This window comes from Chaetura pelagica, unplaced genomic scaffold (assembly GCF_000747805.2).
Source record: "Chaetura pelagica isolate M959 unplaced genomic scaffold, ChaPel_1.0 scaffold251, whole genome shotgun sequence".
Classification (NCBI taxonomy): domain Eukaryota; kingdom Metazoa; phylum Chordata; class Aves; order Apodiformes; family Apodidae; genus Chaetura; species Chaetura pelagica.
Window position 1 is genome coordinate 94,872 of NW_009952271.1, and position 27,700 is coordinate 122,571.

A 27,700-nucleotide genomic window follows, 5' to 3' on the forward strand; every position below is an offset into this window, starting at 1 on the left:
AGTCACTGAGTGCTGAGTAATGGTCTTGCTGTCTGAAGTGGAACCTTTTCCAAGATGATTCATTTTCAGAGCAAGACAAATACTTGCTCCTCACCTGCAGCTTTGATCCTGGAGGCCTCGACCACCCCCAACGGCTCCTAAGCCTCAGCTACTGGCACCAGAGCTTTGTGTTGTGGGAATCCCAGTGCTCAGGGTTGGAAGGGACCTCTGAAGACCATCTAGTCCAAACCCTTGCTAGGGCAAGATCACATACAGTAGATCCTACAGGAATATGTCCAGGCAGGTTGGGAGTATCTCCAAGGAAGGAGACTCCACAACCTCTCTAGGCAGCCTGTCCCAGGGGTCTGAATGGGGCAAGAGGCACCAAGACCATGGGGGATTAGAACCTTGTAAGGTGGTTTCTTTTAATGTTTTAACTTTTACATGAATATTGGCATGTAGATGGAAGTTCTCTGAAGAACTGCTTCCACTGTAAAGATGGTTTTCTGAGCAAAGATCAGTCCAGGTGCTTTCTTCATGCTTTTGAAGAACTTGATGTCTTTTGAATGTGTTCCTGAATTATTATTTTTTTAACAGAACTAGCTTCAGAAACTTTAGTGAAAGGGATTTATTAAAGATGCAGGACTTCAGGAAAGTTATCCATTTGATTGCCCTGGCAAACTACCAATTGAATTCTTCACATTGTAACAAGATCACTGAAAATGGGAGAGATCTGAATGCAATTGTAGATTATTCCAAGCTCTGATCAGTTTTCCAGAATTCAGCAATAAAATATGATTCAGACAAATAGAAGCACAGAATCATAGAATGGTGAAGGTTGGAAGAGACTCTAAAGACCATCTAGTCCCAACCCCCCTGCACAGGCAGGGACACCTCCCACCAGCCCAGGCTGCTCCAAGCCCCATCCAACCTGCCCTTCAACACTGCCAGGGATGGGGCAGCCACAGCCTCCCTGGGCAACCTATTCCAGTACCTCTCTATCCTCATGGTGAAGAATTTCCTCTTAATATCTAACCTAAATCTGCTCTCTTCCACTTTTAATCCATTCCCCCTTGTCGTCTCCCTCCCTGCCCTTGTCCCAAGTCCCTCCCCAGCTTTCCTGGAGCCCCTTCAGGCACTGGAAGGTGCTCTAAGGTCTCCCTGGAGCCTTCTCTTCTCCAGGCTGAACACCCCAACTCTCCCAGCCTGGCTCCAGAGCAGAGCTGCTCCAGCCCTCTGAGCATCTTTGTGGCCTCTTCTGGACCCTCTCCAACAGCTTCATGTCCCTCCTGTGCTGAGGGCTCCAGAGCTGGACACAACACTCCAGGTGGGGTCTCACCAGAGCAGAGCAGAGGGGCAGGATCCCCTCCCTGGCCCTGCTTCCCACACTTCTCCAGATGCAGCTCAGGATGCACTTGCCCCTCTGGACATTACTACATGGCTGTAGTGGTTTTTTTTTCTAAAGACACTTCCAAGAATTCACATAATACCCCCTTGTTTGTGTTGCCTCCCAGCACCCTGGCTGGGCTGTCCCCAAAGGGCTGACACAGAGAAGCCTCCCTTGAGTCCCAGCAGGGCTGATGTCCTCTACTAGAAACATCCACCCTCCAAGCACTTCCAGTCACTACAACTTTTGGAAAAATAGGAGAACTTTAGGACAGCTCAGAGGAGTGTGAATCTTTTTTCTAAACCCACCCAGCATTCACTGCCCCAAATTAAGGCTTCATTACCAGTGGCTCCTGTTGACTTCTTGAGCTATATGGCCCCTGGCACACCCAGAGCTCAGCAGGCACAGGAGATGCTGCAGGTCAAACCAACATCTGAGTCTCTTTCCCCCATCCACATTCAGAGCATGTCCTGGTTTGAGCCAGGATGAAGCCAATTTTTCTCTTTACTGATTCTTTTTTCCTTCAGTAAGCTTTCTTTTAACTAGCAACAGTGTGTTCTGCTAGGCTGGTAAGACAGTGGAATGTTTTTCTAACTACTGAGGCTTCAAGGCCGCACCTTCACTCTGCCGGCTCAGACACTATGGGGAGATCTGTGACCCCCCCGTAGGAGGCTGAGTTAGACAGACAGCAAAATTGGCCAAAGATATTCCATTCCATATATCTACGTAAGCTCAGAGGAAGGTCAGAGATCACAGAAGACAACTTCCTTCCTTCTTCTTCTCCCCTTCTCTTCCGTCCATGGCCGGCGTCCAGGGAGGACTCTGTTCATCCATCACCATCAACCCTCAGGCTCCAGCTCTCCTGACCCCCATAACTCTCTGCTCTGTTCCAGCAGCAGCTCCGGGATTCCTCGGGACTCTTCCCAGTTCAGGGAAGTGCTGTGGGAGTTGCTGGGGTGGGGGGAGGCGAGAGGCTTTTGCCCATACCTGAATATATATCTGTATATAATTGTATATATTTTCTTGTATCATTCATTAGTGTTTTAATTAAAGCTGTGTAGTTTAGTTTTCAATCCAGCCAAGTCTCTCTCTTTTTCTCTCTCTCCTTCCCTACCTGGGTTGGGGGGAGGGGATCGAGAGCATTGTTGTCGGACCTGAGTCAAACTGTGACAGAGCAATATTGCGAAATGCTTGAAGCTGTTCAAAGAGACTCACTATGAAAGGAGCCTTCACTCCAGAGACTCCTGCCTCTGAGCACATCCTCATTGGCAACCATCACCAAGCCTCAGGCATCACTTTAGGAATGGGAAGGTACAGGGCTTGCTTGTTTCCAGTCTTTACACCTATTTCTCTCCTGAGAAGTCTGAATATTTTTTCCATTTCCAGGAGCAATAGATGGCAACTGCCCTGGAAAACAAGGCAAACCATCTGCCTGCTTAAAAAACATGAGAAAGGTTGAAGCTCATAGAAGGACACTGAATTTTGCTTCTGCATTTCACAAGTTCACTTAAAGGAAGTTTAAGCTCCCAGAGTTTTACTTGAGTTGATTGGAAGAAAAGCATTTCATTCTCTTTCTTTTATGGAGAGGACTCTGTGAGGCCCTGGGGGTGCTCCATGCCCATCAGGACTTCACCCCTTGCAGAGGCTGCAACAACAAAAGTTAAAAATCATTCCTTTTTAAAAAAAAATAAAAAATAACAAAAATGTCAGCTTTGACCCTTAGCAAGGGCACACCTGAAGCAGCAGGAATCCCAGGCAGGATTTGCTTCCTGAGACATGAACTTTGGAGCTGTATTTTGGGGTGACAGGCTGTTTTTTGGCAGGCAGGAGGTCATCATGCCTGGGCTCAGCACATGCTCAACATCCTCCGCTCCTCATCTGACCCAGATGCAAAATGTAACAGGTTTTTTGGGCTGTTTTTTTTGTTTGGTTGGTTGTTTTCTGTAAAAGCAGCATCTGTGAGGTCCTCCCTGGCAATTTCCCTGCATGACACAAGAGTCTGAGCTGTTTGCTTGCCTCCTGCCAGCCCAGCTCTGATTCCTGGCTCCCCCAAGGATCTCAAGCTCTCAGAATCCCATCTGGCCACCCAAGAGGAATGATGTCACTTCTGCTGAGGAGCAGGCTCTCCATGAAACAAGGAGCAACCAGCTCTTAGAATCAGTGTGAGAGAAGTACACCTTCAGGAGAAAGCATCTCCTCCAAGTGCCAAGGATTAGGATTTTCCCAATGTCTGGCAAAGCTTGGGATTCACCCCCAAACTCCCAGCAGCCCCAGGATCTGAACATGCATCTGAAGCTCTGATGGCTCTGGGGGGAGAGTTATCTGCAGGAGTCCAACAGCCCAGCAAATGGCAATTTCATGACTTCTTTTTGGAGCCCTATCATATCAGACAAATCCCCTGGTTTTGTTATCAGCAAATGACATTATTTGCTGTGTTCTGTAGAGTGACCCAGCAACCCAAGCCAGTGCAGAAATGAGCAGACAGCACAGACACTGCATCCCCATCACTACAATTAATTTTATCTACAGCCATCAACGAGCTCCTTTTAAATGTAATTACAAAGGCCCTACTACAAACCTCCAGGTAGTATTACCTTAATGTCCAAGATCAGACTTTTATCTTTCCTTTAAAGGTTTATAGACACTGAGCTTTCTTACATATTCAAAATGTCACATTATCTATATTTTTTTGCTAGTTTTATCTTGCTAGACCCACATAAAAGCTGTGGGATCAGTCAAATCATGAGGACAGATTTACCTTATGTATTTTTTTAAGCAGATGATTTAAAGGTAGAGAGCTCAGCACTCCTCACATCATTTAGTGGAGTGTTCTGTTCAGAGAAAATACAGCAAATGCAACTGAGGGCAAATCAATGTAAATGGAGTCAGGAAAAACAAGTGCCCTGCACAGCTGTGGGGCTTGGGATGCTCTAAGTGCTGCAAATAAGCAAATGGAAAAAATCATCATAATATCACATAGCAGCAGTTTCTCAGGATCCATCAACCATGCTGGAAGAATCAGGGGTTTTTAAAATAAACCTCCTTTACTTGAAGCTACTGAGTAAGTCATTGCAGGGGCAGATGGTCACCTTCCTGTTGCACCCAAAAGGGAGCTCTGCCTCTGGTGGGTCCCACTGCTTTTAGAGACCTATCACAGGAGGGTCATCTGCTCCTCTTCTACAGCACCTCTTGGTTTAAGGCTTTACTGCTTGGCAAAATGAAGAAAAATGACAGGAAGAGAGCCCTGCAGGTGCTGCTGGCAGCTCAGGTCCCAGTGCTCCCACCCTGACTGTGCTCACCAGGTAAGGATGGGACGTGGGTAGAAATCCTGAGCTTCATGGGGACTCCAGTTAGGCTATTAAACTACGTGTGGAAATCAATTTGAGCCTTCAGGAAGACCTATTCTGCATTTGGTAAAGGAAAATGGGAAAGAAGAAAGGTCTGGTTTGGTGGATCCACTGTGAGTGGGATGGAGCTCTCAGCAGTGACGTGGGAGTTAAGGCTGCACTGAGTTTTTCAGTCACAGTGGGATGACATTTCTTCCATTTCACAGTTCAGTGACTGAATTTCATCTTTGAATTTGACACAATTACAGTTCAGGGGTCAACTGAATTTGCTGTGTAAGAGTTTGGGTACCAAGCTTGCTAACTTTCACACGGAGAGGAATTAATGTTTGCTCTGCTTGGAAATGTGGACCGTCTGTTCTTCCCTCGTTCTCTGCTCTTTGAAACAACTGCACACACCAACATGTCACTCCTTTGGAGCTATTCCCATCACATCCCAGCCTGGGTAGCTTCCCAGGTAAACGGGAAGGAAGGTTTCTAGCAGGGAACCCCTTTACCAGCTCTGCCAAGGGAGAGACAGTGCTGCCCCAGCTCCTGCCCTGCTGCTGCTCTCCCCACAGCCTGTATCTCTTCAGCCCAAACCTTTCCCAGGTGCCAACACCATCCACATACTTGCCCTTCAGCTCCCACTGGCTTTACATTCCTTTCTTTCCTTTTCCTTACCAATGCTTGGACATAAAAGGGAGGTTTGACCAAGCTCCAGGTGGATCTCACAACCAAGGTACAACAAATGATTCCACAATTATCTCCAGCAGCTCCAAACCTCAGTAGTTCCCTACAGTAGAAAGGTCACTGGGTTTCATTTATAATATATTTGACTCCGTTCAAGTGTCTCTCTGTTATTTAAGTCCTTCTGATGAAAATAGGACAGAAAATAGCTTGTCTTCCAGTGGCATCATCATAGAATCACAGAGTGGTTGGGGCTGGGAGGAACCTCTGGAGATCATCAAGTCCAACCCCCTGCCAGAGAAGGACCAAAACCAGGGCAGGTCACTCAGAAAGGCATCCAGACAGGTCTGGAAAGTCCCCAGAGAAGGAGATTCCACAGCCTCTCTGGGCAGCCTGTCCCAGGGCTCTGTCACTCTCACAACAAAGAAGTTTCTCCTCATGTTGAGGTGGAACTGCATGTGTTCCATCCAGTTTGTGTCCGTCGTCCCTCGTCCTATCACAGGGCACCACTGAAAAGAGATTGACCCCCTCTTCTTGACACCCACCCTTCAGATATTTGTAAACACTAATAAGATCTTTTAAAAGCTATGTAGAGGAATCCTCACAAACGTGCTGGACACCAAATGTTCAACCCCACAAACTGTGCCAAAAAGTTGTGACGCTACCTTTGCCTCTCTGTCCCTCCCACAGGGTTTCTGCTGAAAGCTCCCAGTCCTGTGCAACACAAAGCTCTAAATGACCACCCTGAGATTAAGAAAAGTCTTCTGGAAAAAGTGATTAGCAAAATGCCAAAAGGATGGTGAATATTTCTAACCCAGGGACCTCCAAGTCTGTCCAGAGTTACCCTGTAGAATGGGAGCTGCTGGGCGCAGTTGCCACAAGGTTTCTCTGTTCCCTCATTACTGCCAGAAAAGCTTCTGCTGCATTTTCATTTCAGCAGTGACAAGCCCTCATTTTGTCACCCAAATGCAGTAAAATAGCCTGACAGCTGCCTGCTCCAAAGGCACGGGGTTGGCTTCTACCAGCTCTTCCATCTGGCACAGCCCATCATCCTATCGAGCAACCAAGTCAGCAAGAGGAGAGGATGTAGATTATTACCTGAAGACAAATGACCTGGTTTTAAAAGCTAATTTAATATGTGCCTCGTGCATCCCACACTGCACTTCCTCAGGGGGAAAGCAGCCAGCAAGCAGGTCTCTCCCTGGGTAAGGCCAGTCTGCAAAGCAAACAGCAGCTCCCCTTCAAAAAAGCAAGTCCCAGTTTAGCAGCCTCCACCACCTTTACTTGGGGCCACTCCCCTTGCATGTCCTCTCCATGTGCTCTTGTCTTTTACAATTCCTTCTGAGATTGCATTTTCTAAGGAAACACCATTTATTGCAGCAGGTGGGAAAGTCCTACAGTCAGACTTGGAGACAAACTACCAGTGGCTTCAGGAAGAAATGGCCACTTCTTTAGGGTGAACCCTGTTATAAGCAAAACTCTCCAGCAGAAAGAGAAAAGCTCTTGCATCCCAGATGCCAAATAACACTCTCTAAATTCTCACTTCTAGATAGCAAGATATTTAAGCTCCTACAAACTGAACAGGTCTCGGTGACCAGTTGTGGTTTCTCTGCAACACTCACCAAATAGGAGAATTATTTTAATTATTTACACAGCTTAAAAGATGTGATTGCAACCTCTGCTTTTTATAGCATTAATGAGCTTTCCCCCCACTTTTTTGCAGGTCCCATGAGGTTTCTACTCCTCATCTGGCACCACAGACAGCCCAGGCAAAAGCTTGTTCCTGTATGTCCCTAATCCAGAAAACAACTGGCACAGAGGGAGATGGAGCCAATTCTCCCAGCTTTCAGGGTGTCCAGACCTTCCTAATGCCGTGAGCCAGAAAACACTGTCTCTTGCAGAAAAAATTACTAATGTAATCACAGCTTATGCAGTAGTGAATAATTTCAGCCAAAGTTTCTTAAAGCTGCAGCCCAACAGTTAACTAAATAATTTATATATTAAATAATTAAATATATTAAATATATTAATATATTAAATATATCAAATATATATATAAATATAAAGATAGTAAATATATTAATATATTAAATAATTAAATAATATTAAATAAATCACTCTCTTTAATTGGTAGCTCCCACTTTGGAACTTCTAACTCTGAACATTTCCCTTTTGGCAGGGGTTAAGTTCTTTCTTGGCTTATCTTCTCTGTATTTCTAAAAGAAAACAAGACAAAGAAATAAAAAGCATCCTTTCCTAATCCACAGGGCCATTGTTATTCACACAAAACCCACGGGATGGCTGGATGTGATGGTTTCTTCTGCCACGTGCCACGGCCCAACTTTTGGAGCTGAAGCATATTTATGGCCAGAATTTGCACCTCTAGATGACCAAAGAGCACATGTCTACACTACAGGCACACCAACCCATGATCAGATCACTGCCAACCACCTGCAGACCAACCCTGCCATCAGGTCATCAACAAAAAGCATCTTTAAAGGCAAAGGGCATTAAAACACCTCTTAGCCCAGCAGAGGAGCACGTTTCTGAGCAAGTCTCCTGATGGGTCCTTCTCCCATCTCTGAGCAGGATGGGAGCTGCCCTCCTCTTGGGTGATGCAGAACTGGAAGACATGCCTCTGGAACTCATTTATGCACCCCTGGCACTGTTGAACACAGAGTTCAGGGAACCAGACTTGAAGGAACCCCCCCTTGAGATGCAAACTGTCTGTCTGCAGGTCCTGCTCACCAAGGCTTTTTTCTCTACCTATCTGTCTCTCTGGATCTGTGCTATTTACAGCCAGACCTACCTGTTCAACTATTAAAGTAACTCTCAAAGATGACCTCGTGAAGCAAAAGGAACTGGGATGGGTTGCCCAGGGGGGTTGTTGATGTCCTATCCCTGGAGGTTTTTAAAGCCAGGTTGGACAAGGTTTTGTGCAACCTGCTCTAGTGGTTCCCTGCTCATTGCAGGGGGGTTTGAACTGGATAATCTTTAAGGTCCCTTCCAACCTGAATGCTTCTGTGATTCTAAAAGGCTGTACAGGAAGGAGAAACGTGCAGAGCCAGCAGTGACCTCCAAGAAACACCACTGAGGAACCAGGCCACTTGAAAACACTTTCTCTGGCAAACACGCTGGAACTAGATGGACTGGGGGGTGTGAGGTTTTCATCTGGCAAAACATGACACTGGGACAGAGCTGGGGGAAGCCTTGGACAGCAGATGGCACCTGTAGCCCAGTGCTAGAGCCTCAGGAGCAGGCTGCAGCCCAGCCAGGCCACCAGTGCTTGCTCATGGCTGGGAGTCCTAAAACGTCTCCAGAACTGGCACCTTCAAACAACTTAGGGCTAAAAGGCACTGCAGGACATGGTGGAAATGAAGGGGCAAAAGGTGGGGGACTCCAGCACCCTGCTTGGTCAGCTGTGCCTGTACCTTTCTTGTTCAAGTCAATTTTACCTTGAAACTTGGGAGAGAAGGGGAACAGGATCTACAGATTCTGCTTATAAAATGGAAAACTTACTAAGAACCACCCTCTGCACCCAAAGTGAGTCAGTGAACTGCCGGGATGCTGTGTTAGGAGTAAATACATGGAGTGAGAGAGGAGGCAAAGTGAAAAAAGGGCCAGTACCAGAAGAGGGTTGGATGGAGCTCTTTGTGAAACCACAGCCCAGGTGAAGACAAAAGGCATTTGGGGCCAGAGCTGCCAGGCAAGGGAAAGACATGACACAAAGTCCCCTGTCTCCTCCAGTCCTGTGAACAGGAGACAATTTTGGCTGCGAGTACCGAGCCGTGTTCCCCCAGGGCTGCCACACAGCCTGAATAGAACAAAACTAAGCAAAAAGTGCCATCAAAGCAGCCTGGAGCTCCTCCTGAAGCAGGAGCATGAAGGCACCAGTGTCTGGACTTCAGTAGGATATTTGTTTCAAGCCCCACTGCCACTGATGATCAACATCAGCAGGTAATTCTGGATGTGAGAGGAGAAAAGGGACTCTGGCCATGAGAGCAGCCAAAGCCCAAGCAGCTCCAGCTCTCCCAGCCTGGTGCTGAGGGCCACCTTGTCACTGTCCTTGTCTGTGTGACATGGGACAGGCTATTCCTTCCTACAGCCATGGCAGGAAAAGGTGGGACCTCATTCCATGACATGGCTAGAGGTAAAGTAGCATGCAGAGAGATCAGCTCCAGGAGTTTTCCAGATGGGGCAGATGCCCAGAGCCAGTGGTGTTGGCTGAACCTTCACCTCACTTGGCACCAACAACTCCAGTAGAAAACACCGGTTTCCTCTCTCTGAGAGCTGCTCCATGTGGAAGTGATCCACGTTTAGAGGGGTCTGCTGCTTATTGAGGTATCTCCTGAACTCCAACACGGCCTGTGACTGGGACACACTGCTCTTCTGAAACCCTTGTTTTCTCAGAACATGAGCTGAAAGAAGTGGTTGCCTCTCTCCTTCACCTGGTGAGGATGTAACTACAATATTCATTAGTTTGTTAATTTGTTAACTTACCTGAATACATCCAAGGAGCAGAACACTAATTATATGGCCTCACTGATGACACGTGGGTGATTTCTGACACAAGAGACTGCACCAAGGAACAGACATTAGGAACTGCCAATCCCAAGCTTGCAAAAACCAGGGAAAAGTGTCTCCAAAAGAGACCTGGGCAGTAAGGTGTAAGTTCTGGTGCTGGAGTGAGCTCCTAGGCAGAGCCATGTCTCATTGAGGGAAGGCCAAAGCCCTTGGAGACACCACTTTCTCTGAGGTCTGCTTGGCAGGGGCTCCTGGGCAGCTTCCAACTGGAGCACTGACACAGCCAGGTGTTGGGCATCCCAGCTACTTGTGCAGGCCAAGAGGCAGGCATTTAGGACACAATCCAAAGGTGCCCATGCTGAACAGAGAGACACCTACAACCATCCCAGGCAGCAAGCAGATCCCCAAAGCCATGGCCCCTCTCTGACACCTCATTTAGAGGTACAGGAAGCCCCTCTGCTCAGCTGAACTATCTTTGAATGGTGGTTTGTGTTCCCTTTGCCTTCAAGAGCTGAGCAGAGCTTCCTCCTTCCTTCAAATCATGCCCATGGGTAGGAAGTAGGAGCTCAGTTGTCTGTAGCAGTTTGATTGTTAGACACTTTCTCAGGTCCTAGGAGCACCTTCACCATACCTCAAGGTTTGGGTGGCAAAACACCAGGTAGGCAAAAGATCAACTCAACAAAACGTTGTTCAGCCCTGGAGGATTTTTGGCTACATAGAAAGATCCTCTGACTCAGTAAGTCCTGCCCAGCATCCCCTCAGTCACACCCTGCACTGGGACCACCAGCTCTGAAACCCCAGGGTCACACTTTAACACAGAGATTAAAAAAACCCACCAGTGCCACCTATTTGGGAGCTATTTCTGCAGAGAACATCTGACCATGGCCCAGATCCTGCTGAGGAACTTGAATCCTGCATTGGATGTAATTTAAACCTGCCCTTCTGCTGAGCCTACATATTCACAGCAATTTCATTATCACCCTGATATGGTAGATTGAGGTGAAAATCCTGCCATTTCATATATATTGTTGTACACATAATTGGAGTTCACCTCTCTTAACCAGCAGCAACTGATAAGAAAGTAGGACATTGTCCACATTTTGGCCCTCAACATGGCCACCACACCAACAAAAACCAGGCTCTGACACTCCATAGTGATGATGTCTCACACTGATGCCCTTGGTATTTACTCTGTGTGGTTGCATCTGCTGAATGTCTGAGCTTAGTGTGGATCCCTCAGATCCCAGGTGAGACAGGGGTGTACAGAACATTTCTAGCCAAAGGCCCTTTGCCACCTGCCATACAAGCACTGGAAATGAGGTGCCAGCTCCAAGGATGCCCAAAGAAGGAAACCTTTTGCAGTGTGATTTGTGCAAAGCCTCACCTAACACCAATGCTGAGTTCTTCCCTTTACCAAACTCACCCTCAGCAAAGAGAAGCCATTGAAGGACAATTAGCTAGAGCTAATTAACAGCTGCTTGAAAAGTAATCCCAGTGAAAACTTCTGCCAAGAAGGCTTTTCTCCCAGAGGAGTTTGATTCTATGAGTTATAGGAACAATGACTTGAGCAAGCAAAGTTTCTGCAGGGGCTCCTTTCAAGGAGCTGAGCAAACTTGAATGTGGTATTTCCCTAATGTTTCCCCAGGCAAAAAAGCTGTGATCCCTTCTCCTTTCTCAAAGTCCAGACGTCCATATGTGAAGGGTGATAATGTAACTCTCATCTATGGTCTTGAGGGAGGGGACTCAAGCCCAGGCCTCTGCCTGAGAAGACAGAGAAGCTGCTATCAAAACTCATCGGTTCCTCCTTCTGGGGAACAATTCCTCCATCATCAAGAATCCTTCAGTTTGCCCTTCCATTAGCATTAAACAAGAAAAGAATACTAATAAAGGAGATTAAAGCTCCAAAATGTTAAGGCCAATGTTGGCCCATTGGTTCCCAAAGTGTTGATCCAAACCTGCAGGCTCCCTAGACACGATATAAAGACCAGAAGGGATCCTGAAAGTCCTTCCTTGAAGCTCATAAAATACTCCTGAAAAAGCCTCTGATCCCATCTGCACACAGAAACCTTGCCTGTGCTAATAAATCACCAGGTGATACCCCATTAACAATGCAGCTCAAGGTTATAGATGTGAAAAGACAGACCATGGGATGGGGAATGGTGAGTCCTGTTTGCAAACCCTGCTTGGTGCTTGGGTTGTGGTGGAACCTTAGAAATGTTTCTGGGATAATAACATCATGTCATTACTGAACCCCAAACTCCTCAGTTTCATTACCAATGTCTTATTTCATGTTCAGCTGGAAATCAATATAATCCAAATAGTAACACTAAAAAAGCCAACAACAAACCAACCAAAAAGCACCTTAAAATAGGAATTCCCTGGGATACTTGGGACCATCTCTCTGAAGCTGCTTCACTTGATTTTCCAACACTTTGTAAAATGCTCTGCATAACCTGCTACTGGCATTAAAATGCCAGGCTTCCAGCTGGTACTAATAGTTAAGAGATCAAATAATACAGATTTATCTATAATATCTAATAGCTACTTTCTACCACTGGGTCCACTGGACTTTGCATTCTGTGCCCCACCTACCTATTTCCTGGGATGGTAAAAGAGGCTGAGAGCCTCTTGCCTTTGCAATGAAATCAACAAAAACTGTAGAGAAATTAAACATTTGCAGAAGAAAGCTCAAATGTTTGATTTGGGGCAGGGAAACATCATTCCAAACAAACATGAAACCCTGGGGTGCATTCTAGTAACTTAAAATAAACTAACATGATTAAAAATGTATTTCAAATATGACTCAAAGACAATAAAGAAAGAAGTTGTGGGTAACTTTGCAATATTAGCAAGTCCTGCCCAAGAAACTAAATTCCTTGGGACACGTATTTACTTTCAGAAACAAACACAAAGTTATTTTTAATCTACTAACTACTCAGGGCACCTCATTTTCTCTCCAGAGAAGTGCCAAATTCCTTTCTTACACAGTATTGCAAACCCCTTTGGCTCTAATGAGAAGTGATTATGTATAAAATAAGAAAAAAACCCAAACAACCCAGAAGTAAAACAAATTTGTAAGAGGAAAATGAAACTAATTTTACAAGAGGAAAATTAAAATAATTTTGTAGAGAGGAACTTCAGTTTTCTTTTAAACTGCTTCTGCCTTTGAATCCCACTGGCTTCTGTTCAGTAGCCCTCTAATCAGAACATGCTCCTCTTCAAAAGCTTTATTGTTGGTGTAGCATCAAGGTACAGACATAATAAGGTTTTCCTATTAAAAGGAATCTATAGATCAAGAATGAATGGAGAGGAGGGTTCTTCTGGAAATATTTTAAAATATACTGCACTTCACTTTTGAGAGGAATGAATATTTATAGTTGGACTTTAGATGAATACATTCTTTCACATCAAAGTAGCTCTCCTAGGCATTCACAGATGACACACTCCATTCCCCATTCTTTGTCTCAGAACATGTTTTGATGGTGTGAAGATGTCTGGCCAACCTCCCTGAAGAAACAAAGCAGATTCAACAACCATTTCCTTCATTCCTTGAGCTTTCCAGGACCTGTAGTTTCTCACCAGAACATATTTCAACAGAATTACTCTGTGATAAATTCTGAAGATCAAACACTTCTATGGACTCATATTAAGAGATTAAGACGGACCTTGGAATCACTCATCTTTGGGCACTGACCTGAGGAGACCCATCTCCCTCAGGTCCTTCTGTACTCATGGAGTAAGCATCTTATTTGCTACTTTTAAAGCTGGTTTCTATTATTTGTGTTGAGAAAATACAAGATTTTTGTTTTAATTACAGTGACATGACATCAACAGAAACAAGGTTAAGATTTTACACTGAACACAACGAGCAGACACTTACTTTGCTTTTGCTTCTGCATCTTCATAGGCTTTATTGGAGACATCATCTAGGCCACCAATCAGGTGTTTGAAGGAGCTGTAAAAGCAAAGGGGCAGTTTTAGAAAAAGAGTCTCCATTTGGGAGCCAAGCAGGAAGGGAACGTGGCACTTCAGCAGCATCATGGGCCATCCCTTGATGCTGGAGATGGCTGTGACCAACCAAAACAGAGCCAGGTATCCACTGGGAAACATGGCCTCAGACATGCTGGAAAAGGGCTAAAAATGCAATAACCTATGTCAGGAAGATCTCAACTTATTTATCCAGCTCTTTCAGGCACTGAACCCACAGAAATTACCTCTGAGGTTTGCTCTCCCTCCAACCTAAGTTTTAGAGTCAGTCTGTCAAGGTGGTGGGTAAAGTCCCATGATGGTGAAATGCCACCACATTCCTGTCCTCCAACCAGAAACCCTAGAAAGACCTTTGCTTCCAAACTGAAGGGTTTTTTTTCAACCCTTTATTGCTGTAGCTAAGCTTTCTCATCTGCAGAGAAACAGCAGCCAAAACCCAGCAGAGAGAAATAAAAAAAAGAGGAGAAGGAAAAGAAAGTGAGGGCGGAAAGAGGAGCAAATTGTCATCAGCCAAATTGCTCTAATGACATTTAGGAGGAAATTTGGCTTCAATTGGGTTAAACAGAGGAAGCTGAGGTGAAATGTTAGGAGTGCCTGAGCTGTGAGGAGCTTGAGCAGGCCCCTAACACCATCCTCTGGTCCCAGGGGAGACACAAAGGGCAGGGACAGATGGGAAAAAGAATCAGAAAGCCTTTTTATATCATGGGTGACTCAAACAAATGGACCCAACAAGCAAGAATCCACAGGAAAAAATAAATTAAATATGATGTCTTTAGTAGTGACCTTACACAGTCTCACAGGCTTGAGAAATAGAAATTGAAGATTTTTAGTTATTTTAAGAATTAGAATCAATTCATACCTTTAACTGAAAAGTATTCCAGGTGAGAAGCATAGTTCCCTAGTCTATGTTTTAATTTTCCCAGCATATCTGTCACAGACAGGTTTTCTTGTTTTTAAAAGAGAAAGCATCACTTGCACAGTGAGAGAAGAGCTGACTGGTTAGGCAGGGTGACCTGCCTTAAGGTCACAGCTTCAGCAAATGAAAGTCCTCTAGTTCCTCCAGCTTCTTTATGTTTGTGACACTCCTGAAACACCAAACACAGAGCCCAAGAATGGACACGGGTGGCAAGAAGTTGAAAAAACTGAACTGAAATGTTGCAAAAAGCCATAAAAAAATATGAACATCCCCTTTTGGGACCAAATGTACAAATTTAATAATAAGAGGAGACTATTTCATACAGCCCTCTCTCAACGAAAACTTCTAGGGTGGAAGAGAATAAGTGCTATTCAGCAGGTGAGGAAAAGAAAGGTTAATTAAGGGAACAGTTTGCAGATCGTTTGCAGATCATATGCATTTTTCAAAAAAAACCATGTGGTTTCAGACCACATGACATAACATAGCCTAAATAGTTGCAGGTGAACAATGTACTGCCCCAAAAGCTCCAAAATCCTGGATGTGGGGGAAAATACAAGGAGCAGAACTCACTGACCTGATGTGGCTGGGTTGAGCAGAGGGCAGCTGTGGGAAATGCAATCCCCTGTGACCCATGAGGTTAACCAGGGTGACTTCACCTCCCTCTACCCTCAAGGGTGGGGGAAGTTCTTGGACTAGGCTTTGCTCAAGCAGATCAAACATGCTGTACAGTCTTAACTGGGTACTTAAGTGTTCTGCTGCATCAGGAGATGCCTGACCCTGACAGGCAGTCTGTGTGCACAGGGTGAGTGGGGACAGGGCTTCCAGAAGAATGGAAGGAGGTTTAATTATCCTGCTTGATGAAGAGCAGTCATGTTTACCCATTACTGTAATGAATATGAGGAGAGAGACCACAGGTGGGAGAGGGATTTATACTAGTTTGTATCTAGAGCTGCTTGCTGCAACAGGCCTGTCCAGCATAGCACTTTCATAGAATTACTTGGGCTGGAAAAGATTTTTAAGGTCATCAAGTCCACCACTGCCAAGGCCACCACTATTCTGTTCTGGTTTGGTGGGTTTTTGGCAGCAGGAGAAGGGCCCCAGGGGTGGCTCCATAAGAAGCGAAAAAGCTCCCCCTGCTCCACCCAGCCAAGGAGCCATGAGAGGGACAATAGATGGCTCTGCCATGAACATAGGAAAGAACTGATGTGAGAGCTGAGCAGAGAAGCACCTGAAGAGAAGAGCAGAGCTGGGCTGGAGAGGCAGAGGGAGCTGGTGGCTGGTGGGGAAGAAGGGGCAGGAGGTGCCCAAGCAGAAGTTTCCCTGCAGCCCATGGTGAGATGGCAGCTGTGCCCCTGCCCTCGTGGGGGAACGTGGGGAACATTCCCTGGAGGTGCCAGGAGGGGGGAACTCGGCCAGTGGGCTGGGATGTGGTGGCCAGAGGACTCCATGTCCTTCTTGTCCTGAGGGGCCCAGACCTGAACCCAGGATTCCAGCTGCCCACTCCCCAGTGCCCAGCACAGGAGGAAAATCCTGGACAAGTCACTGTTGCTCTGGAAATAGCCTCTGCCCACACAAATTCCTCAAATTTTCCACTTAATTAAATTCACAATCTTTTATATTATACAATTGACATTATTTGTGTAAATAATTTTATGCACAGAAAAAGCAATGGAAACCCATTAAAGAAGAAGAGAAGGCAAAACCCCCTTTTTTCTTGCATGGAAATTGTATTAGCAGTTTTCTAACAAGGCAGGCTGCAATTTCCAATGTTAAGCTGCATTAATAACCAGATTATCTTTCCATCCAAAATTCCTTACTCAGTGGTAAAAATGTGAACGATTCAGCTCATTCAACACATCCAGATTTATCTTCCCTGTGCTGAAGATGAAGCCAAACCCTTGAAAGGCAACAGTGAGAGGTGCATGTCAGTGCTTAATTGCACCACAAACAGGCATTTAGGCAATTAAGCAAGTCACAGGAACGCCATAATCATCCTGGAACACTCTAAGACATGATCTGAGGCTCCAAATGCAACTTAAAATAGTTAGGCCTGGTTTTTGGAAAATGTGGCAATGTTAAACATTTCTTTTTTCCTTTTTCTTTGGCAAACCAAAGAAATCTTTGCCTCCTGAAACAAATGGGCAAAGAAGAAAGTCACTGAAAAGAGTAACAACACCCTAATAGCCTTAAGTTTTCATTAGAATATCTTAAGCATACGAAGGGAACGAATCTCACTCCAGTCACTTTTGTATTGTCCAGCTCAAGGTTGTTAAAGTCTCATCTCAGCTACAACTTGCCCAAGATCTCGGTCAGAAAAGGGCTCAGTTTTTTCCCCTGCATAGTCTTCTCTCTTCTTTTTTTCTATTATCTCCCTATAACCAATTTTCTCCATGGATAAACTTCACTACAGCTGGGAAAAGCAGTAAAGCAGCAACACCTAAAATCCTCCATGAAAGACTTCAGCTCAGCTTGTACGGGTTCAGTCATGCTAAGATAATACATTTTTCTTTTCTTTTTCTCCAGTTGCCATTGCCAAGAGGGTTGGTACAGGTTGATACTTTTCCTGACACCTCAAAGCTACCCCTCTCCTGTTAAAAATCCAACATCAGGCTTTCAGAAATCCAGACAAAACATGTAAAATACAAAGTGAAAAATCTGAAAATGCCTGCAATGTAAAATGTCTCCTTAAAAATAAACTGTATCATCTGGATATGTGGAACCAAGGAAGACAATAAGCAGAAAAACCCCAGCATTTAGCACTCAGCATCTGCAAACACCACCCAGTTTTGCAGCAGCTGCTGTGCCTTGAGGTTTAGTGGCTCTTATCTCTCAGCTCCTCTCTCAACCATTTGCATGAGGCAATTCTGTCCTGCCAGTCCCCACAGCATTTACATCTGGTAAATCTCAGCACTGCAGGAAAACATCGGCATCAACATAAATAAATTATATGGATAGGGAAAAAAAAAACCCCACACATCTAAATAAAAGATGATGCTGAATCAGTTTCAGTGTGAATATTTGTAGAGTCCAGGAGAATCTATCAACAGTTTCAAACACTTTTTCAGTTTCAGGAGGTATGTGTGAAAAAAAAAAAAAAAAAAAAAAAAAAAAAAAAAAAAAGAGTTAAAAAGTTGCCCTGACTTCTCCCTTGGGGTGCCAGTGATGATCAAAGTGTGAGGAATGAGGTTTGAACCTTTTCCTCTTGTTCCATCTCCATGCAAAGTGTGGAGATCTCCAAGTGTGCCTATATGTGCTTATTCCAATGGGTTTACAGAACAGTTGCTCAAGGTTGTCCCACTTATTTCTACACAGTTTTATCAGAAGATGTTTCACTGGAAAGAGAACTAATCCCAAAAGAAATAGAATTGAAACTAGTTCCAAGAGAACTAATCCACCCAATCCAGCATATCCCAATTGTTAACTTCACCCCAATCAGTCCAACTGCACTTGTGCAACAAATCTAATAACCCCTTCAGGGAGCCTGAAGATTCACTAAGATGAATTGGGGTGACCTGGAAGCACTTTGGAGGCAACAACGTTGGGCACCTCCCACAACTGCCTTCTTGCTGGACGACAAATCACTGCAGCATCACTGTAAGAAGCTCTTAACTAGCAACAGTCTCCTTTTTATTTCACACAGGGTCTTGGCAAGTCAGACACACAGAGAGCCTGGTAACTGGAAAGAAACATTTGCTCTTGGAATTAAAAATTAATAAAAGACACCTGGCAACTAACAACTGTTTTGAAATATTGATATGTTTACCTAGCTCATACATTGGATGGGAAGAAAAGTGGTTTTGCCATGAGGTTGGCGCCCCAAAAACCCAAAGGCCTTGAAATGGTTGATGTCTGGTTTTAGAATTCCCAACATGTGGATTCTGCAGAAGTTCACAAGCCCCATGCAAGCCCCCCAGTTGGGTCTGTGCTGCCTGGTTGGCAGGAAGATCATCTCCTGCCCTTCAGAAAGCCTGGTTGAATCAACACGGTGTCACCATCAAGCTTGAGCTTGATGAAGAAGACACCAGGCTGTTTAGTGGTGAGATCCCTTAGCAAAGTTGCTGTGTTTCTGTCAGGCCACCCATGCTGGTATCAGAAAATACGATGCAGAGTCTGTGAAATAATTCACCTAATTTTAAAAGAACAAGCAAATTAAGAGTTCTACACTGAGACTGTATCTTCTTCTCATTCAGGTTATTGTTGAAGGACATCTTCCTAGAGGTTGGCAGAATGGTTTGGGTTGGAAGGGACATTTAAAGGTCATCTGGTCCAAACCCCTACCAACAAGCAGGGACATCTTCAAATAGACCAGATTGCTCAGAGCCCCAAACAGCTTGAGCTTGAATGTTTCCATCTCCCACCTCTCTAGGCAACCTATGCACTGTCTCATCACCTTCAGTGTAAAAAGATCAGCCTTCTATCTAGTCTAAACCTGTCCTCTATTTCATTGAAAATCATCAGCCCTTGTCCTATCACTACAGACCCTGCTAAGAAGTTTGTCCCTACCTTGTAGGCCTCTTTAAAAACTGAAATGCTACCATCAGGTTTCCCAGAAGCCTTCTTTTCTCCAGGCTAAACTCCAACTCCCTCATGGGGAAGGTGCTCCAGCAGGTCCTTCCTGTGCTGATGACTCCAGGTGGGGTCTCACCACAGTGGAGTAGGGGATAGAATCCTCTCACCCAACCTGCTGGCCATGCTCCTTTGGATGCAGCCTGGGACATGGTTGGCTTTCTGGGTTGCAAGTGCACATTGTCAGCTCCTCAAGTCCTTCTCCTCAGGGCTGCTCTCCATCCCTTCATCCCTCAGCCTGTACCAATACCACGGATTGCCCTGACTCACATGCAGGACCTTGCACTTGGCCTTGTGGAACCTCACTGAGGTTCACCAAGGCCCACTTCTCAAGTTGTCCAAGTTCCTCTAGGTAGCATCCCATCCCTCAGGCACATCAGCTGCACCACTCAGCTTGGTCTTGGCTGTGAACATGCTGAGGGTGAACTCAACCCCACCATGGCATTGGTGAAGATATTAGACAGAGCCCTGAGGGGCACAACTCATCACTTATCTCCATCCAGTAGCTGACTACTACTTTCTGGATGTGACCATCCAGCCAATTCCTTACCTACCAAAGCAGCCATCCACCCATCTCTCCAACTTAGAGAAAAGGGTGTTCAACTCATTGAGTGTCCACAAGCAATATTTATTCACTCCCATGGGAGTGAAATGCAGCAGGATCTGATGTTAAATCCTTAGCAAAGTCACCTGAAATTTCTCCTACAGCTTGGCTGGAGCTGGATTGGTTGGCTTCATCTCACCTCCTGTGTGGTGGAGAATCCTGATGAAGCCTGAGAGTGTTAAGGACCAAATCCCACTGAAATTAATTCTTCTGGAAAAGGAAAGGGACTTAAAAGATAATTGCAAGATGGAAAGAATTGCCAGTGTTGCCCTTTGTAACAAATGCTTTCAGGACAAGTGGGGACAAAACAGCTTCAAGTCTGTGGGACAAATCAAATTTGAGCTGCACTGCAGGTTATTTCCTTCCTTAGAATAGGACTCTGCCCATTTCTACATCAGAAAAGGATGCAGAAAATCCACTGTTGCAAAGCATGTCTACAAAGACTTGCAAGAGACTGCTGTAGTGCTTTTTGGGTGTCTTGGGGGTGTTTTTGTGACTGTAATGGCCTGGGTGTTTCACAAGGCAAAGAAAAAGCCAGGCAGCACCCATGTCATGAGAGCTGGGTAATTAAAGACCCATCATGCCCTACTGTTTGGTTTTCCTCGTGGGATTTTCAGCTCACTTGCAGCATTTTAACAGATCTTTTGGAATTTCAGGAATTATTTTAGGCAAACCACTTCATCTTCTCAAGCTTAAGCCATGTCCCATCTCAAACCCAACTCTGCCAGAGCTTGCTTTGAACCATTTTTGGAAGTCTTGGGAAGACTTCTACAAGGAAGCTGTATAGTTACCCTGAGGACAAGGTAATGCCAATGGGTAATATTAAACTCTACCATCAGCAAGACTGAAATTTTCCAGCTCCTCAGAGAAATACCTTGACTGTTAAGGAAGTGATATTTCCCCACAACTTGCTCTTGAAATTGCAACGTCAATTGTTGCTGAAATGCTTCAGACTGAGGCACACACAGAGCATGAGAATTGCTGTTTCAATAGTTATGTGGGACTCAGCAAAAGGTTTCTCTTAGACTACAAAATACTGGGCAACCTTAGTGACATGAGTCTGTCCTTCTCGTGTGCAGAACAGCTTCTGGCTCCAGGCAAAGCTGCCTGCAAGTGTAACTCCACATGAACATTTACCATGAGCCCCAAAACAAACCAGAATTGTAACAGTTTGTACCTGGAAAGAAACAAACACTATTTTTCCTAATGAACAGAGCAGTGTCTGCACAATCTGCCAAATGTACAGAAGTCTTAAGATTGTTTTGTCCATATTAAAAGTAGATTCTATAGTTGTAACTCCATATGAACATTTACCATGAGCCCCAAAACAAACCAGAATTGTCATACTTTGTATCTGGAAAGAAATAAACACTATTTTCCCTAATGAACAGAGCAGTGTCTGCACAATCTGCCAAATGTCCAGAAGTCTTAAGATTATTTTCTCCATATGAAAAGTAGATTCTACAGTTGTTTACCTGCCTAGAAAATAATAAGAGATGAGAAAGCCAGAACTGGTCAGGACACAAGACAACCTTCCCTGAACTAGAAATAGTGCTACAAATAACATTACTTTTCTTGCACTATAAATAGGGTTCTTATAAATAGTGTTACTCTGCTGCTAATTGCAGAGTATTACTAGACTGGTCTAGATTATCTACAGCTTCATCAGTTCAAATTTAACTCGTACTTCCTTAACATTTCAAGGACATTATATACTGGGAAACAGGCATGAGAGACAAGCAAAGAAGTCTGTAAAATGAGGAGTGACTGACTCTATAATTACTGAATAATTTGAGCTTTTTTCATGCTTACAGTGCAAACCAAAAATACCCCTTACTGAAGTGCTGGGGAAAAAATGCAGAAATTACTTGTTGCTTTGCACTCCTCTTAATTCTGGCTTGCTAAATGACCTAATCATGCAAATTCTTCTCCTCTTTGCCCCACAGAGAGGTTAAGGGATAGCATGTCTTTTACCTCCCTGGCTACCTTGCTTGTGTATGTGAAAGCCAGTCACTCAGCTGACAGCCCTGAAATCCACCATCTGTTTTCAACAGATGGACCATAATTTTTTACTAATTGATCACAAACACATTTAGATACCTAAAGACCTAGGATTTTTAAAGTAGTCTTCCCCAGTTCAGCCATTACCTTCCTAATACAGCACCTGAGCTTTGCCAGTGTCTTGCATCAAGACAGTGTGTCCAGGGAGGAGTTCAAGGACAGAGCAACCACCTGTGCTATTTGCCTCTGTACTCTCCTACACCTCCCTGAAAGCTCCTAGCCCAAAGGTAGGTATTTAAAAAACCCAGTGGATTTCTTTACCTTTTGAACATTTGCAAACTCTTCTCCTTTTCCTCCAGCTCTGTGGGGGATCCCCATGTGAAGAGCCACCTCCTTTTGGCTTTCACCTCCCTCCTGCAGGTTGCTTTGGGCTCTTGCACAGTCAATCACTGTTCATCCCACCCTCCTCTCTTCCGGCCTCACAGATCTACACCACATTCCCTTGGCAGGATTCCCAGGGAAGATCTGTCCTCACAACATGAAAACCACCCCAAGAGTCACACTGAATTTTCAAGGTAATGCTGTTTGGTTTTTTTTCCCTCATTCCCAACAATTGTAGAGAACATCCGAATTTGCAGCAGTTTATGGGAACCCAGGCATTTCTTTTCTAGATTAACCCCCCTAATTCCAGCAAGCTCCCTACAGAAGACTTTTTCCCCTCTTCTGATCTCCTCTACTTTGTGCTGCAGAGCTTCAAGCAGGGCCATGATGAAGGGTCCCCATCCCCACATTGACTAGAACAACATCTGGCCAGAAGCTCGATGCTTTTCCAGACGTTTTACCAACATGGACTCAACCTCTGTCCCACCATAACACCCATATCCATCTCCACAGCAATGACATCTCCCAATTTATTTCCAGTTGCTCTTTTTGTACTGCTTATTTGTCTGCATTTGTCACTCCAGAGTTTCATCTTACTGATCATGGGGGGGCTTCCCTCTCCTTCATCAAGGACACACAGATACCATGACTGAATTACTCAACATTTAATTACTTTCTCTGGAGAAAATAATCAAAGGCCTTTGTTAAGAACTGGAAAAGGGTCCACCTGGAGATATTCCCTCCACCCCAAGCAGGAAGATGCTGTACTTACTCTCTGTCTATGACCAGACAAGTTACTGCTTCAGCTGCGATGACATTGGCTGTTCTGACATCCTCCCTGGAAGAGAAAACACATTTCTGAAGTCAGTTCTATTACATTCATGGCAACCTTTAATTTCCAACCATCCTGCACTCTTAAAGCATTTCAAGGATGAGTTTGGGGCTTGCACAGCTTCTTCTGAGCTGAACTCCAGCACCTGTGCAGGCTTCATGCATGCAAAAGCTGAATCTCACGCCTGAGCTGACCCCACCAAACAGGTTCTCCTCATCAATCAGACATCAGCCACAAATCAGCCCAGGCTTTTCATATCTTCTCATTCCTTACTATGTACTTGTGTGCAGAGAAGCAGTTTTATCAACGTTATTAGCTATTGGCATAACTTCTTCATGAGCATGTAGACTTGTGCTCGTGTCCTTCTACCCAGAAATGTTCTGAATGTCACAGGAGGCACCCAGAAAAGTAGGATGGTAGGCTACAGGACTCGGGACTAGGTTGGAACTTTTGAAAGGTCTCAGCATTTAAAAAAGTTAAACATGAAATAAATATACCCTTAGAAATTGTTTTTCTGTATCTTTGTTACCAAATGCTTTGTGTTCTCCCTTTCCCTGCCCTGAATTTGGCCACGGCCAGTCCAAGCTGTAAAAGATGAAGGTAATTCAGACTGATTTGGTGTTTTGTCAGGGTTAGAGACATGTTGTTTCATTTTCTGTGTTGGCCAAACAAAGGGACAGGATTCTGGTTTACTGTTTTATTCAAATCCACTCCAAATCCTTCCACAGATGAAGGAGAAGTGGATTACAAGCAAAAGAAACCCCCCTCTTTTAAACACACCTAATTAATTTAGATTGCAAAACCACTGTGCATTTCTACACTTCTACTGAAGCAGAAAATGAGATTAAAAAATGCTGTTAGAAACAGAAGTTTCCCTGTTGAAAGACTGGAAATATTAAAGCAGTAGTATAGTAAAAAAAAAAAAGCATGGTGCATGTGCACTCATACAGGCAGCAGCACTCTCCCCTTAAGGTAATCATTAATTAACTCTAATTACTGCTGAGCTATCTTTACTTTAGTATCTTTAAAACAGAGCAAGCAGAAATACAAATGGAAGAAACACAAACATTCCAGCCTACATTCAAATGCTATTTTCAATTAAATTAAGTATGTTTTGCTGCTAATTTTTCCATACCAATAAACAAAATTATGGTAATCTAAAGCCAGTAGAAAGAAGCAGCTGAATAGCAGTAGACAATTATGTCTATTAACTTCTAAAGGTTTGGTAAATATAGAGAGAATAAGGAATGATGCTATTTAATATCCCATTAAGTTGCTGTAGCAATATATAATACATATATTAATACATTAAAACAATGATGCAAACTTTCTGGTTGCTCAGTAATTCCAGTTCAAACAACATATTTGTCCCATTATCTCAGGTGTCTTCCTGCCACAAAAATGCAGTTTACACCTTTACAGATTGCAGACATGATGATAGTTACTATAATATAGTTACATGATTACAGAAAAGGAAAATACTACTGGTGGCTTCAGTTCAAACATTTCCAATAAAGCACATACTAGAGATTTAAAGGCATAAGAAACTGTGACAGTTTCCATTATCTTGTACTTAATGCATCCTTTCAATCAGCATGGAATTCATGCAGAAGGCAGGAACCCAAAGGCACAAACACCCAAACCAGGGATATGCAAGGGTCTGTCCTGCAGAAGGTCACAGAATTCTGAGGGTTCCTTGTTTCTGCCCCAGTAGAAATTACCAGTAAGTCAGGGGGAAAAGTTGGGTTTATTTAAAATGAATAATAAAATTGGCTCATCTATGAAGTGTTATGACAAGAAATGGCTCTGTTTGGGTCTCCCCAAGGCCATTCTTGCCTACAGCCCTTCTCTGCCACCACTGCAGGACCCTCATCCCACAAACACTGAGCTCAGGGAAAGCCACTTTCTGCCCTGGTGTCAGGGGGTGCTTCCCAAGCAGGCCACAAGCAAAGATTAAATACCTCCCCAAATTTCTAAAAACAGAAGGAAAAAATCTCTTTAGTTCTATAGAAACAACCAACACTTCCTGTGCATCAGCAGTGAAATACGAGACACACACAGACTCCCAAACACTTGCCAACACCTCACACTGGCTGAAAAATGACCTGCAGGGCCGTGGCACCAAGCTCTGAACTAACCTCAGCTGCCTCCAAGCAACACAAATTGTCAGCCCCTGTTTTCAAACGTCGTTTCCACAAGGTACAGCCCAGGGCACTCAATGCAGCAAGTCATTCTTACAAGTGCAGAGCTGCACAGCCTGCAATTCAAAAGTGATTATCTGAATAATCTATTATTAATTATGGCATTAAAGGTAACACTTAACTGCTAGAAGTGCAGGGCATTAAATGCAACAAGTCTAGATAAGAAACTGTAGAAGTGCACAGCACTTAATTCAAAGGAAACTACCAGAAGTGCAGGGCATTCAATGCAAAAGTGATCACTAACAAGGCACTGCATCAATCGCAACAAGTAACTACTAGACGTACATGGCCCTGAACACAAAGCAGCTATTAGAAATGCAGGGTATTAAATGCAACAAGTACAAAATGTGCAGGGCATTGAATGCAGAAGCAGTTAGCAGGAGTGCACAGCAGCGAGCGGTGCAGGGCGCTCCGTGCAACAAGCGAGTCCTGAGAAAGCAGGGCAAAAGGTGCAAAGGCAACCAGTGGTGGTGCAAGGCAGCAGGGCAGGAGCAGCTGCCAGAGGTGTCCCCAGCAGGCCCCTCAGCACTGACTCGTCCACTGTCCAGGCGGGGTGGCAGGAGCACTGGTCGCTGCTCCCCGAGGAACGACGCTCATCCTCCTCCTGGGACCCTCCTTCACTCTCCCAACGCTCCATTGCTCCCCTTTGCCTGCACCATTTCCTCCCAGGAAAACTGCCTTCCTTCCAGCCTGGGACTTTATTCTGTTCCTCAGTGAGCTCTGAGATTTTACAGCCCTTCCAGCTTCCAACTCATGGACATGAAGGAAGGTCACAGCTGCTGCGGGGGTTCCTAGGGCACCTCACGGGGAAACCCAAGCCCTGGTGTGGAGCACCAAGAGGAAGGAGGGGGCACACACGTGGGCAGGGCTCCTGCCCTTGGGAACAAGCCAAAATCCAGGCTGGAATGAGGTGGCAATGTTATCCACCTTCCTGAAGCTCTTCCAAATCACGTTACAACACCACTGGACACGAGGCCATGATTTCAGAGAGGAAATGCAGCTGTATTTTTTTAACCTGTTGGAATTTGGTGCCCAGCCCAGCACACAGAACTTGGGGACTTTCAATGTTTTGCCTTCTGATCAGCTGCCAACAACTGGATTTCAGAACAATGATTTGGTGTTTTTTTTTTCAAACATTCCCAAGACTTCTGATAGAAGTGCATTGATCCCACTGTCCAGGCAAACAGGGCAGCTGGAGGCAGCCTTAGGCAGAAAGAAGGGCAGGTGGCAGCCTCTGTTTCCTGACTCTACCTTAAGCTGTAAAAAACTGTCTTGGATTTCAAAATCTTTGAGATTATTTTCATCTTTTGGCTTGTTTACCTTCCTGTACCCCCTCAGTCATTGAAGTCCTGATCCAACACTGGCTCTCACTGCTCATACCACCCCTAACCCTTTAACAATGCCAATCTAGCTCTTAAAAAGAATAGAAACTACATTATGATGATTTAATTTAACATTATACCATATATTTGCTTGAAACTTGCCCTTCCGTGGAAGCAAACCTGGCTCTGTGTTCTTCTCAGAAGATAGACCTAACTGCTGCAACCTTGGCATGATTCTGCTCAGCTTTGGGGATTTGGGGGCCTTGAAGCAACCTGGTCTAGTGGGAGGTGTTCCTGCCCATGCAGGGGGTTGAAACTAGATGGGTCTTTATGGTCCATCCCACCCAAAACCATTCTAGGAGTCTATGACTTGGTGAGTGCTGTCCCCAGGTGCAGCATCTGGGCATAAAATCACATTTCTGATGAGCTGTGGGCACCCAGTGGCAGGAAGCAGCACCTTCCCAGCCAAGCCTCTTCTGCTCCTCTGCCTGTCAAAGTTCTAGCTGTCAAAACTGACCTCAAGCCAAAAATATAGTAGAGACATTTTTAGGCCTCTTGGTAGGCAAACCCCTCTCATTAAAAGCTAGGGCTAAGACTGGTTTCTCAGATCACCAAATTTGAGTTCTGCTCCTTATAATGCCCAATAAAGGTAATTTTTATCCCCCATATGCAAGGAAGTTCCAGTGTAAACAGAAAGCACCCAAGAAAATAACATGGAAAAATAGAGATGCTGGGGGTTTGAGCCATTACCACTAAATTCAAGTTAATATTGAAATTTATTTCCCTTCTTTTTTTCACCCTTTCATTTATTACCAACATTCCTTGTCCTACAAACCTTTAAATCAACCTTATTAAAAACACTGTAACAAGGTCAAGTGCTCAGTGCTGGAAAGTGGCACAATGCATGAAAGAACTGGAATATCAGCAAATTAGGACCCTCCAGAAAGTCTTCCTGCAGCAAATTAAAAAAAAAACCACCAGGGAAGT

The 27,700-nt window shown here is 44.6% G+C and overlaps 1 protein-coding gene across 1 annotated transcript in view; it reads right to left on the reverse strand.

The window, feature by feature from the left end:
* PRKG1 (protein kinase, cGMP-dependent, type I) overlaps window positions 1-27,700 on the reverse strand; it is a 408,071-nt gene that overhangs the window by 49,557 nt on the left and 330,814 nt on the right. The window contains exons 8-9 of the mRNA XM_010007771.1: window positions 23,131-23,196; window positions 13,784-13,858 (exon numbers count right to left, since the gene is read on the reverse strand). Coding sequence (XP_010006073.1) covers window positions 13,784-13,858; window positions 23,131-23,196 — 141 coding nt within the window. The remainder of the gene's footprint in view (window positions 1-13,783; window positions 13,859-23,130; window positions 23,197-27,700) is intronic.